General features: G+C 39.7%; 1 protein-coding gene across 1 annotated transcript in view; it reads right to left on the bottom strand.

Moving 5' to 3' along the window:
• Window positions 1-14,845, bottom strand: part of LOC107389069 (neural-cadherin) — a 151,298-nt gene that overhangs the window by 26,043 nt on the left and 110,410 nt on the right. The window contains exons 23-28 of the mRNA XM_070550452.1: window positions 12,563-12,777; window positions 8,492-8,616; window positions 8,218-8,345; window positions 4,024-4,147; window positions 762-945; window positions 342-505 (exon numbers count right to left, since the gene is read on the bottom strand). Coding sequence (XP_070406553.1) covers window positions 342-505; window positions 762-945; window positions 4,024-4,147; window positions 8,218-8,345; window positions 8,492-8,616; window positions 12,563-12,777 — 940 coding nt within the window. The remainder of the gene's footprint in view (window positions 1-341; window positions 506-761; window positions 946-4,023; window positions 4,148-8,217; window positions 8,346-8,491; window positions 8,617-12,562; window positions 12,778-14,845) is intronic.

The raw sequence follows: 14,845 nt of genomic DNA, 5'->3' as shown, positions 1-14,845 counted from the left end.
TATTGCAGAGAAAACTCCCTTTTGCCGTATTAAACTGAGCTTCAAACATTAACAAAAATCAGAAATAACCCTAAATAAAGAAGGTTTCTATTCTTTTATAAAGGAAATCCTTGCAAAAACAACATTCTGCAGACCCACTGACAGAGCCTGTTAAGAACATACATATGTCACTCACCAGCCCCCTCAGTATCCACCCCTATGTCTCCAACCCTGATATTACTCACTCTTCGCCTGACAAGCTTCTCCAGCAATCATTTGCAAGGCCTAATCATCGTTTTAGAGCTCACAAATAAGACAATCAGAGCTGTCAAGGTGGAGGCGAGTGACCAGCTGTGACTCACCTCTAAGCGTAGGTATTCGCTCTGCTCCTGGGACAACACGCTGAGGATGACACCTGCAGCTGAACGTGTCCGAACCCCGACCTGGACTTTTGTCTGTCGTGCTGGAAGAGACCACAGCAGCTGGAGCTGAACGTGGCTCCGCCCATCAAAGGAGAACTCTGGAGCTGCTTGTCAATCAATGAAAAAAAAAAAAAAAAACAACACACAAAAGGCTTGTTCAATATTTTCAACTGTCACTTGGCAAAAATACACGAGGGGATTGCAGCAAAGAGTGTGCAGCTGTGAGAAACCACTTTATGCAGGGAGGGGTTATCTTCCCACACCAGCAAGTTTTCTATTTGGTTTGCGCACCTCGTGAGACTCAGATTCAAAACAGTCTGAAAACATCATGGCCACTGAAAAGCAACTCTGCATGCTTACCTTGATCACAGTGCGGGCCTGTAAACCCTTTTCCACACAGGCAGCTGAAGGAGCTCCGCTCCCAGTGACAGCTGCCCCTCTTGCCACAGGAGGAGATCTGCTCCATGTCGGTGCAGTGGCTATCAATAAGACTGCAGCCTGGCAAAGTGTTGGAGGATTCAGCAGGGGAACCAAGGTCGTACAACTAAAGGGAAAAGGTGGAAAAGGAACAGGAGGAAGATTTGTAAGAGAAAAGAACACAGGAAAGGGAGGGTACTGTTTCTGTTCTAGTGGTTCTGAGGGGTAAAGTAATCCGGGTAAAAACAGCGTCCTATTAGTACTTAATATTATTAACACTAGAACTCCCAAGGCAGTCATTTTGAGTTTTCATATTTTGGTACATAATACATTTTGTTTGACGGATCTCGTGTTGTCCTGGATTCCTGACTTTTCCCATTCATGTGTCCTTTATTTCCAAGTCATCACTTGCATAAAACAATGTTTATGTCTCCCACGACCCATCAGTCTGACTGAATGTCTCCTACGGATGATGGACAGCATCACCGTTGCTAAGCAACCACCTTTCTAGCTCACGCTTTCACTCTCTGGTCATATTCCATGTAAAATAGCTGCTAAAATGGGTTTTGGAAGAGTGTTCCCAGTGGAACAAGCATTAGAAAGGATGCTGCTTTGGTCAGGGAGGAAGCGGCTGAGACTCTGGATCCGTGTCAGCCACATTGATGGAGAAACGTTCTTCCGAGGTTTTGATTACAATCATATATTTTTACCGTGTTATAAGGTTTACAGATCATAATGAGTTAACTAGAACTGTTTTGCAACATGATAGCATCGCCAGCCTGCATTTTGTGGCCAGAATGCCAGCCGTCAAACTGACTGTTAGTGGGAGTTCTAGTTGTGTTAGAATTCTGGGAATTCTACAGTTAAAAAAATTGAAAAATATAAAATCACTCTCCCAACGAGGTAAATACAACCTCAAATTCGTGAAAAGACATAAATAAAACTTGTGCACATTGAGGGTGAAAACGTGCGCGGCCTGCCTGGTTTCACAACAGGCAAATGGAAACTGTCATCAGCATTCTGTTCTTGCTAATTTAGCACATTTATGATGATCTGATCAAAATTATGTGTGACTATCTTTGTAAATAAAGACAATTAGCAGTTTATCTTCGACGCATTTAACGGTGTTAAAAAACCTGAGCTAAACCACCAGTTTATATATATATATATATATATATATATATATATATATATATATATATATATATATATATAGACACAATGTCATAATTGGTTAACTGTCTGCTATGATTCAAACTACACCCACAATCAATTAAGCCCCTCCCACAATCAACTAAGGGACCAATTAGCTGTCAGAGAATCTTTGTATCATTACTATAAATTAACATGAAGCCAGTGTGAAACATGGCTTCACGTTCGGTGGTACATTTTTTAGCAATTTTTTAACTATATTTAGCTGAAAAAGGAAAACCATCTAAAAAAACAAAAAATTATTAAGAACCTGCTGCAGCCCATCAGTCAGGATAAAAAAAATTACAAGGCGATTTTCCAAATTCCTTGAAATCCTTCACTCACAACGTGCATGTGATTGTGTGTACTTGTCTTTAAATGTTCAAGTGGACAAATTTTGAATGTTAACCTGTAATGTGTGGACATTGTGATATTGTTGGGATATTTGGCTGGTCCACACAGTGTAAAAACACCTTAATACTTGGTGTTAGAGGTGTGGTGGAAAGGAGCTTTAGGTTAGGGTTAGAAATATACCAGCAATGGTTAAGGTTAGGGCTGGGGAAAGGGTAAGGCATAGTGAAGACAGTGAAATGAATGGAAGTCAATGAAGGGTCCACACAAGGATACAAATGCAAGTGTGTGTGTGTGTGTGTGTGTGTGTGTGTGTGTGTGTGTGTGTTTCTATCAGAATAGGGTCCAACACTTTTTGAGTAACTTATGAGGACTTAATCTAAAAAAAAGTGACAAAAAAAGAATTCCTTATGAGTACAAATCATTTCTTGGGTGTTAAAGTTGGGTTTAGAGTTCTGATTAGAGTTACGATGAGGTAAAGGGTTGAAAACCTCATGGACTACTCTAAATCCGTCTAATGACTGCAGCATTTTAGATTAAAGTTAGCGTAACAAACTGGGGAATGGAATATGTCAATAAACTCTCCTAACAGGGATTTAGAAATAAACCTGTGTGTGTTTTTGTGAACACTAATTCTATTGAACTCCTTGTGCACTTTATTATATGTCTGGCTGATTATATTGATGTGTTTTGGTGTTTTAATTGCAGTGTGGAAAGTTTGATGTAGGCTGGCTGTATGCTGTATTGATTAAAGCTCCACTTTTTATGTTTATTTTTATATTTGGTTTAGAATCTGAAGCAGAGATTGTGTGATGAAAAGTGGAAGTTGGTGTCCAAAAAGAGCTTAAAATATAACATAATTAGAATAAAATTATGTTCTAATGATTGTGAAAGCAACAATGAGGGATTGACACCAAATGTTTACATTTAAACCAGTTCTATATATATATATATATATATATATATATATATATATATATATATATATATATATATATTTCAAACAACAAAGTCAACATCAGGAAACTAAAATTGACTTCACAGCAGCAAAACAAATGCATTCATATATAATGCAGACGGACACCTGCAACTAACTGCAGGAGAAAGACATTATGTGATGACAATGGGCTGCTAATGCCTAGTTCATATCACATTTGCACAAAACTAATTGTTTCACTCTTCGGTCAACATTTACAGCTAATTTGACTTTACATACTAAATTGGATTATTGTGAAATAAACCATAATACGCCAAATTCTAAAAATGCAAAAGGAAAACATGTTCAAAAACAACAACTAATCGAACTAAAATTCAATGTCCACATTAGTGCATTAGCAAATTATACCTAAATAATGTCAGAAACCTTGTGAGATCCTTTTATGACTCCTGGCTGGTGCTTCTGTTTTTGTATTTGAGGATATTTTAGGGATGGAGCAACATCCAGAGAGTCAGAGTGAATCTGACCAGAAGGAAAAATGATGAACGAAGAGCATCAGCATTCATCAGGTTTTCCTGTGCAGCCTTGAGGTCGCATTTACATTCTTATTAAAGTAGAGTCCTCCATCACCTGTGGGGCCTGTCATCCAACAGGTAAAAAAATAAAGGGGTACAATATAGCAATCTATTCATCCAGCCATAGGGAGGTGCCGAACTTCTCCGTTACCTTGCTGTCTACGAGCAGGTTCCTTATACAGCCAGTATAGTGTTTGTGTTGTAGCTGTGGATATTCATATGACATGTTCTCATTGACTCCTCCGAGTTGCAGCACATGACTTCCATTCAGATACCTGAGAATGAAGAACAAGCAAAGAATGTGAGCTGAAGGAAAAGGTAACAGGTACCACGTCAGTTCTCAAGGTTACAATTCAAAACACAGCCCACAATAGAACACACACACACACACACACACACACACACACACACACACACACACACACACACACACACACACACACACACACACACACACACACACACACACACACACACACACACACACACACACACACCAAGCAGATGGATTAGAGCACGTATACACACTACACAAGCTGTCAAAGTTAAAATTCATAGTTTCCTTCAGTTCTTGCTGAGGCTGTCATCACCTTCACTACCTACAGAAAACAAATGTGACACCTTTTTTATTGTTTTTTTTTCTCTTATTTGAGAAAATATGCGTGATGGGGAAATTACATTTGTCAAAAACAATCAAACTGCAAAGCGATTTACTGCAGCACCTCCACTACTTTCAAAACTGCACGCACAAAGTGATAAATCTTCTGCCAAGGCAAGCGTCAAAGCACAGCCTCAGCGGGATGTTTTTAATTCTGTTCATTTCTTCTGTTTATTTGGCTAGCAAGATTATGCAAAAATTATCAAGCCAAACTCTACAAAGCTTAATTAAGTGGTGGCCCATGGACAAAGCAGGAAGCCATGAAGCTTGTGTAAAGGCATTACTAATCAATCTAAAACTGAAACCCGGTGCAGACAGATAGTGAAATGGCTTCTAAAAAAAACTCTAAACATCTTACAAGTAATAGAACAGCTGCTAAACAATGTTTGTGTTTGTACAGTGTTAACTTAATATTCTAGCGTCTTAATTGCACAACATAATAATGAGCTCAGAGTGGCACGCCAAGGCCATAGTGGTAGTAAACAAGCAGAGCTGTAACCAAGCAAAAGCTGCCACAAACAGACAGACAGATTAATTGGCATTTTAAGGATTATATCTCAGAAATTCATCAACAGTTTTCTTTTTTTTTATTACTTATCCCTCCAGGGAGCGCAGTCTGGCAGCAGGAGAGTCGAGACACCATCTGATTCCATTTTAATAATACCGCCTGTACTGTTTTAGATAACAGGTTCTGATCCGTTTTCTGTGCTGGGGGTGGGGGGGGGGGTGGGGGGGGGGGTGGTGCCCTAAGATTAAATAACTAAATTTGTTGGAAATGTCCTGCATGCATATTTTACTAACTGATCAAAACAATATTTACTTTTTTTTTTACTTTAAATTCCTTTCCTACCCTTATTTCTAGGCCCAGATCCCAAATGAAACATCACTAAAAATGTGTGATAGGTTTATTTATGCTGCTTTTCAATCTATAGAAAACCTAATTAAACATTGATCATTGGAAGGTAACTACTCAACCAGAGAATAAAAAAACATTCATTGACCCACTGCTTGGTTTCTGGTTGGATAATTTACATAGAACGTAGCCCTGCAGTTCATTACAGTTTATTTTTAGTTTTAGTTTTATGGCCCTCACCTCTGGAACAGTCTGCCAGGGGACCTCAGGGCCATAGAGAGTGTTCTTGTTTTTAAGGCCAGGCTCAAGACTCACCCTTTTAGTATAGCTTTTAATTGATTTTGATCTATTTTAGCCTGTTTTACCATTTTTTCTATATTTTATCTGTGTTTTATTACTTACTCTTTTACTTAAATGACACATATTTTCGTATATATTAATTTTAACTTGTAATAAATATTAGTTTTAACCAGTATTACTACTCTGTTGTACAATATTTTAATATATTTAATTATATGTTTCTACTTGGTTAACTTTTATCAGTGTGTTTTATTTAGAATTTTATTTATCAGCTGTTTATGTTTAATTTGTTTCTTAACTTGTTATCTTAGCCTCATTAGTAAACCAGTGTTTCCTCTGTGAGGGCTGACTGCCCCGGGGGCAGCAGTTGGCTGTGGTGGCCGGGGTGCTTCTCGTGCCTCCTCTTGCCCAGGCTACTGCTGCCGATCCTGCTGCTTCCGCTGCAGTTGGCTCCTATGATGGCGTTTCAGTCTTCTTTGTGCCTACCACATCTGCACTCAGCCAGCAGCCCTTTCTCTTCAACACATTCTCACTCCCAGCGCTTCAAAAACAAACACTTGGTCAGCCACCCTCCGCATCAGACCCTTGATGCCAAAAGTGTCCTTTTTCATCACTTATGCGCGAAAAGGGTTTTTTCCTTTTACTGACTGCAGATCCCAATGCAGCATAAAACTGACGCAATAGGATGTCCGCTGATGCGGCACCGAACCAGCTCATTTAACCGCACCTAAACCATAACGTTTTGCTATTTATAACCTTCCCCTCACCCTCTTCCTAACCTTAACCCTCTTGCTACCTAAAACGTTACCCTCACTGTGATCAAGCGTTTGTTTCCCATGCATTCTGACTGTGCAATTTCAAAATTGCCGCCCAAGGGGAACGTTAGAACATACCATCTGGCGAGGGGGAGGTTACAAATACCCTCTACTTTTAACCTCCACCTTGGTAGTTGAAACCTCCCCCTCGCATTGCCTCAGACCAAACTCGACCAATGACGAGGCGGCTCCCGCCGTTCACTTCATAGAGCCAGCTTTTAGAGCGACCAACACATCACTAACATGTTTGCTAGCAAGATGGTTAAGGTTAGGATGGGGTGAGGGGAAGGTTAAATGACAAGAGGATAAGGTTAGGGTGAGGTACAATGAGCTTGTTTGGTGCCCTGGCTGCGGACATCCCATTGCGTCAGTGTAACGCTGCATTGGGATCTGCAGTCAGAAAAGGGAAAAAACCCTTTTCGCACATAAGTAACGAAAAAGGGCACTTTTGGCGTCAGTGATCTGAGGCGGAGGGTGGCTGACCAAGTGTTTGTTTTTGACGCGCTGGGAGTGAGAATGTGTTGTTCTCTAACTGTGTGTGTGTGTGTGTGTGTGTGTGCGCGTGTGTGTGTGTGTGTGTGTGTGTGTGTGTGTGTGTGTGTGTGTGTGTGTGTGTGTGTGTGTGTGTGTGTGTATGTGTATATGTCTGTGTGTGTGTGTGTGTGAGTTTGCATCTGCTTGGGATGGGATTGAGGGTGGGAGGAGGGAGATACAAAGGGGATCTCGTATGTGAATCTGTGTGGGAGGGGTGGGAAACCGACTGCTGCCTGTTTGTTTTTAATATTGTAAAGCGCTTTGAGCTGCATTTGTATGAAAATCGCTTCATAAATACATTTTAATTGATTATCAGAATGCAACGTTTAATACAGAACTTTCAAGCTCTAGGATAAATAAATGTGTTTTCTGCATTTTGTTTTTGAAGTAAAACTTTGGTTTCCTTGTTTGTTTTCGTTACTTTGCTGTATTGTAAAGGTGTTTATTTATTTATTTTTTTGCAGTCTTGTATTTTTGCACAATAGCTTTTTGAAATTCTATGCATTTGAGATATAGTTTCTCTTTACTCACGGCTGAGTCCCATCTGTCCACCAGCTCACCTAATGCCCATCCACTAATAAACCCTCCTGATTCATATCGTCCTTGGTTTCCATTTTCATCTTGATCTTGTTGTTTTGGTGTTAATTCAGGATTTAGCTCGGTTTGCATAACCTACTTTGATTTAGCTAATAAATCTCTTTAAAAAATTCTCCAAATCAGAAATGTAAACATTTTTTACATTTTTCCACATCACTGTTTGTCTTCTACTTACAACACTGTGTAACACGCTGCAGTGAAAACAGCTAATGCTCCAAATGCCAGGTGGTAAAACGATGCTTTTAAAATAAGCACTTTCCCTTTGGGGCAAGCTTCTATTGACATTTGAAAGCAGCAAATGGAGACAGACTTGTATTTTCACAGAACATCCTCCTGAAAGCTCTTAAAAACTAAATGTGAGTCTATTCAAACTGATAAAACCATAAAAAATACTGAGTTTATCTTTATGTTAACCAAAAACGCAGCCTGTTTTGATTGTTGACAATAGACTGACCAATAGACCGTGTTTAACCCAGAGGGTTGGTTCTTACAGACTCTTATAAAACAGAATAGCGGGTTTTACCTCGTTTGGCTTTTATATAAATCCCTTAGCCACATCTTTATCCTTCCTTTAATTATTGATCCTACCTGTCCTTGTTGGGCGTGACCCCTCGGATTTCACAGGATGAGCGATCCTCTGTCATCACCCATGATCCCACACCTTCTGCCTCCATGACAATCGCACTGGAGCATCGATCCAGAGTGAAGCGCACTTCCTGTAAATTGAAGGAGAACGAAGGGAGAGGTCATCACTGCTGGAAGTGACACTTTCTAGGATCTTTACCCATTTCTTCTTCTAATGTCATTTCCTCTGCACACAAGGTGAAAATGTGACACTTTGGCATGAATGCACGCCTCTTACTTTACTGTTGCTTCTCACATCGAGGCGGTGCCAGCGTCTGTCAGCCACAGCGACATTTGTTAACTGGAGAACCAGGGTTCCAGATCCGTGGTTGATTTTAAGGCTGGGCGTCCCACCAATCAACTCTATGAAAGATTGATCTTGGAATTAACTAATATTTAAGAGAGCAATGCATCTAAGTAAAATTCTTATAAGAAAGTGAAAAAAGAATAACATCTCTAAACTATGTCCAAAAAAAAGATAATGGGGGAAAAAAACAGCTGCTGGCGCATGTAAAATGTAAAGAAGATCAATAGCAAACTGATGAAATGAACTATAAGCCAAACATTTTACTTGAGAAATCATATTTTTTAAACCAACTGACAAACCAGTTTCATCAGAAATGAAGAAAAACCAAGAATCTGTTAAGCTACTTCAAAATTTGTACATCATTCCTTTTGCTGAATGGACATTGTCTTTTATGAAGCATCAACTCCCAAAATTCTGCTTGTAATCTTTGGCAAAATGACTCTGATGTGTCCTTTAGTTTTTTTTCCCTGTAGTTTTATGTGAACTTGACTGCACAAAGTATTCAAGCATGTAAGTCAGACTCCAAACCTCTGAAAGCAAAAAGGCTGACTTCACTGAGCGCTGTAACCTGTGAAGAGCTTAAAGAGTTCATTGCTTCCCCAGCTGACACCACTTACCGCTCCATGCTGGTGGGTCCAATCATAGTTCACATGCAAGATCATAATAAAAAGGTAAGCGAACCATCTTTACATTTTAGGTTTTCAGGTTTTAGTTGAGTAAAAGATAAACTTTACTTTACCGGTTCTGAACTGTAGGCAAATATATTTGCTTTACTTTGGGAAATAATACATACAATTCTGCCAGCAATGGTTTAAAAAAACAACATATTTAAAACAAAATCTTAACACATGGAAATCATAAATGGCACTTTGTTTAGACTTCTTGGGGTTTGAAAAAAAAAGTTTTTTTAGTCAGTAATTCTGATTAAAGAGAAGAAATAAAACACCTTTTTCCTCTACGACTACAAAAATCCACCTCCTCACCTTTTCTTTACCCAAATTCTAAAATTCGAATCATCCTGCATTCATTACACTTCAGAAATACTAAAACATAATTTATTCTTCATTTACACTTTGCATTGTCAACTCAGACGTTGAATGCTTTATTTAGGCTCATAAGGATACAAGCTTATAATGCTTGGACATTTTTTTATCTGTTTTTGTCTCAACTAGGAACTTTTTGCACAGCATAGCAACTTTATTTATAAAGCACTTTAGAAACAATACAAAGATCAAACCAAAGAAACCCACTAAACACTAAAATAAACATAAAAGATACCCATAACAATAACAGGTAAAAGAAAAGTTAAAAAGAGTCAAAACAATAAAAACAAGATAAAAAGAAATCCATAAGACAAACCATAAAACAAACAAGTGCCACAGGTCATTCTTAACTGAGGGCCAGGGAATAAAAGTGTGTTTTCAGACGAGATTTTAAAACAACAAGTGATGGAGCCTGTCTGACATGAAGCGGGCGGTCATTCCAGAGTTTTGGGGCAAGGACTGTAAAAGATCAATCACCTCTGGATTGAAATTTTAGCCGATCTCCATAACTTTGCCCAAGTAATGGACCTGAAAAGTTTGGTTTCTTTCTGTCCAAAACTATTTCCAGGTCCCAGCTGTTAAAATAAGGAGTTTATGTCTCTTTCGACACAAAATAGACATGTGTTTATCAATTCTGGTCCTCAGGATCCCGTGTCCTGCAAGTTTTCCATGTCTCTGTTTCAGCACACCTGATTTACATATTTGCATTGCATCCTTAGGATGTCGTCAAGTGCTGCAGATGCCTGTTAATCACTCATTCATGTAAGTCAGGTGTGTGGCAGCAGGAAAATATGCAGAGCAGGGGGACCTGACGACCGGGTTAGGGTAATTGGGAAACCTTGAAATGAACCAACATGCGAAAGAAACTTGAGATAAGTAAGGTGTATGTGAAGATCTCCACCCCTAAGCCACAGTACCATGTTCTTTTATAGTGAGGAGACTACAGCCTGGCAGCTTTTCAAAGAAACCACACTTACAAAGTTGTATTTTATTTTTGTGCTGTCAAAAACTTTTAACATTTATCTAAAGCCTGTCAAATTTAAGATGCAGTTCATGAAGCCTGCAATTTTTCCAAGTATTGCGTTGTGCACACTTGCTTGGAGATCGAGTTTAGCAAAGATTGACAACTGTCCTAAAGGTTTGCAGCTTCAGAATACTATTTCCTCTGAAGAATGACTTCAAATTGCCTGGAAATGGCTTCATAACACATCTGTGATCGATTACATTAAAAAACTTTGCCTTTTGCGAAAGTTTATTCTTGCTGGTGATTAGTTAACTTGATTAACAGTTTAGAGGTTTTTCTATTAAGTAAAAAAGTGCTTTGTTTATTTTTCATGTTATTTGTTCAATTTTGACTCATTTACTGCCATTGATCACAAAAATTATTTTAAATCCAACCGCTCGCTGCCAATGATGACTAAAGTCATCAAGTGCATTTTTTTTACGGGGCTGGCGTCGGAACAGGCTCCCATAGAAGGAAATATCGCATCTAATATGGCGTCGCCCAGAGACTTAAGCCTGGGGCACACAGAAGACAGATGCGCTGCACCACGGAAGCGCCGCGGTTTTGGGAAGTCAAATGGTCACACAGGACTTGATGGGCCGCTGAATGCTTCTTGGAAAATCGCCCGATAGACACGCATCATGCTGGACTCGAGAACAGGAAGCGGAAAGTGACTGTTTTGTTCATACATGATCAGACTTGCTGTCGTGTTTTGCGAGACTTCAACTCATTTAAAATGGGTAAGTAAGCTATTTATTAGAATACTTTAAGATCAATAGTACTTTAAAGTTATAAATACTATAATCCAGTAGCATTTATAAGCTCCTCGTCCATGTTTTGGCGGTTGGGTTTGTGCCGTAGAGCCGTGCTGTGCCAAAAAGTACTCCACAATGTTGTAAACAGCAGTACCACAGCGCCTATCTTCAGCGCTTCGTGCAGACCGGCACTTCTGAAGCATGGCGTTGCACCCCTTGTAGCTATAACGTCTTCTTTTTTAAATGACGGCACGGCGTGTTGGCGCAGTGCATCTGCCTTCCATGTGCCCCAGGCTTTAGACCAGGGGTAGGGAACCCTGGTCCTGGAGAGCCACTATCCAGCACATTTTAGAGGTCGCCCTGCTTCAACAAAGTTGAATCACCTGTTCAACTGCTCATCAGCCTCTGCAGAAGCCTTTTAATCACCTGCTGATTAAAATCAGGTGTTTTAAGGCAGGGCAACCTCTAAAATGTGCTGGATAGTGGCTCTCCAGGACCAGGGTTCCCTACCCGTGCTTTAGACCCACTCTCACGTGTTTTAGACCCGATTTTCATGGTTATTTGTTTAAAAACCTGCCACTATTTTTCAACAACTGGGCATCACGTAATTAATTTAAACAACATTCTGTTGGATATTTCCAGAGACGAATGGTAAAAATGACACATTGTCACTTTAACCCAAACATGGATACGATTTTCATAAAACAAAACAAACTTCCCGTCCTAAACATGTTAAAGCGGTTATCTGTTTAGAGAAACTCAAACAAGTTAGAGATTTCATTAAGTTTCAAGCAAGGTGCACACGAGAGAAGGCTGCAGACACAAAAATGATTTAGCAAATGTTATTTGGGTTTTAGGGAGGTCCATTTATCTTTTTTACTCTGGTAAAACACAGGAAAGGAATCTCCGTTAACAATAGTCTTTTAAAAAATCTGATCTTAATGAATTAGGCAACACATGAATAATTTTACTTCTTTAATAGTGAAGCTGTTCACTCTGTAAAGCATCACATTTAGCTCTTGCTGTGTAACTTGCTTGACTGAGTGCTCATAAGCCTCAACAGTAAACAGAAACATAAAATTTTCCCCATACTTGCTGCTGATTAGCTATTGCACAGTAATTAAACACACAAAATTAAGTTTCAGCCTTTAGAGCCCAAGCTCTCCCTGCCACTCGGTTAATTATTCAGACTCCTTTTTACCTATTGCCAAGTAGTCTTCACTATCCCCAGGTAAAAGAGTCGCCAAGGGACCCGCGTAGAGCAGCAGTCCGTCATCCTCCTCTGTCATAAACTCGAGTGAAAGATGGCTATCAAAGCAAGGCCTTATGGGAGGAAACCAGGCATAGCCGTTGCCAAGGAAACTAAGTCTTGTCTGCTGACAATTTGGCCCCTCGAGCTGCGGGGGGCAGCGGCACCTGTAGCAAGGAAATAGGGAAAAACAAGTGTGAAAAATCTCGAAAAAACAAGTGGAAAGAAACAATCAGTGTCATTCAGTTTGGAGCTCTGAGAAATCTTCCCATTGTCAAATCTCAGGCGAACGTGACAGCCTTGTCGATTTACACGAGCGGGGAGGTATGACTGAGCACACTGGCTGTCAACACGCATCAAGATGAACACTTTAAGCTATCAATTGTTTGCATTAGCGACACAGCTCTGAATATTCAGCCCTACATTAAATCAATTAGCTATGAACACAAGGACACTCTAGTCTTTATCCATCACAGCTGTCTGCGCTGAACTCCCCAGAGATGGTTCATGCTCGGCACATCACATTCCTTTTGTTGGGAGGTAATTAAATCTACTTCTCTCACTTTTCTATGTGTCAAGCCATCTTTTCTTTCTCCACTGGTCCCTTCTTAGTTTTGAGGTGTTACACACTTTGCTACATCGCCTCATTTTGTATTTATCTACTTTGATAGACGTTTAAGAATTACATCCCCCTCCTCCCCAAACTGGAAATGAAATGTTATTCATAAGACACTTGAATCTGTTTGTGTGTTTGACTGTGGTGGCAAATCTTCCTAATCACAGAAAAGCACCACTTTTTTTTTTTTAAAGAAAGATACAAGTAGTGATGAAAAACAGCCTTTTCGATCACTGCGACAGCAAGGATTGAGGGGACAGGTTGATCTCAGCCCGTCTTCTCTACTACAGGCATGTGAGACAAGCTGGCTTTGCTGATAATGTCAAAGCCATCCATTCTCATGCAGTGTCTAAAGAAGGCTCTGTGTTCCAAGGCTGTAAGGGGCTGCTTCTTCCCATCGCTGTTTATTGTGCAAAGGGGCAACACATGTCAGGAATACTGATCCATATGCACCAAAAAAAAAAAAAAAAAAAAAAAAAAGGAATGGCTAAGGCTTGGTGTGGCTTCATGCATACATATGCACACTCTAATCTCAGCAACTCACTCCTCCACTGGTCTTTTACGTGACTTATGTAACGCCCAGCAATGGTCAGTTTTAAGTACAGTTTGACCATTCAACATCTGTTCAACATCTGGTCAAACAGGAGACACACGACTGCATGTGTTCCCTTTAAACGAGCCTGCCTTCATTCCAGCTGGAGCTCAGAGACTCTCCTGGTATGACAACAATAGCTTTCTTTCCCCAAGACCTCCACATAAGGAACACTCCAGCTCAGATCAGTTGCTAAACCAAGAGTGATTTCCTGAATCAATATGAACAATTCCACGACTTATAATCTAGATAATCATTAAATAAACGTTTGTTTATTGCTACTTATAATAATTATATTATAATGAAAAGTGTTGGGAGTAATGCGGTACAAAAGTAATTAACTACTGTAATGCATTGCTTTTTGATGTAATGTGGTAATGTAAGGCATTACAGGGAAAGAAAATGGTAATATTTACTCGGTACTATTGTCAGTAACGCGGTAATTACAATGCATTTCTAAACCCAGAATCAAGATGTGTTCCTTAAAAATTCAAATTGCGGGAAACCCGAAGTAAGATCAGTATCTGCATATATTACGTCATTTATGGACTCAGCTTTGCGGGCAGAGAGGACGCCGCGGCAACGGCTCAAATACTCCAGCGGCGTCCTCCACGCGGCCGCTGCAACATTCACAAAATCGCTCCACTGAAACAAAATAATTCACTTGCGATCGTTCATATCAGCGCAGATTCTCTGGTATTTTGTGCTTTTCTGATGTGCTTTGCCTCAGCTGAGTTCATAATCTGTGCCCCGGTGATTTCAACTCATTACTGCTGGAGCGCCGCGCATGTGAAGATCCCTTTGGCTGATCGTTAGAAAGTAGGAAATCTAGGAAAGTTTTTTCTGGAAGACGGAGAAAACATGCAGCATGCAGGAAGGTTAGAGAGAAAGGGCAGGAAATTATTCACATAAAATAAAGACAAAAAGAAAAAAGTAGGTAGATTTATCCCCAATACACATTTTTACCAGTGAAAAGCAATAATACATAAGCATTTTAATATTTATACATGTGATAGAATCAGATCAC

The sequence above is a fragment of the Nothobranchius furzeri genome, chromosome 4 (assembly GCF_043380555.1).
Source record: "Nothobranchius furzeri strain GRZ-AD chromosome 4, NfurGRZ-RIMD1, whole genome shotgun sequence".
In the NCBI taxonomy this organism is placed as follows: Eukaryota; Metazoa; Chordata; class Actinopteri; order Cyprinodontiformes; family Nothobranchiidae; genus Nothobranchius; species Nothobranchius furzeri.
The sequence above is the reverse complement of the archived record's forward strand: the minus strand, read 5'-3'. Positions and strand labels throughout refer to the sequence as shown.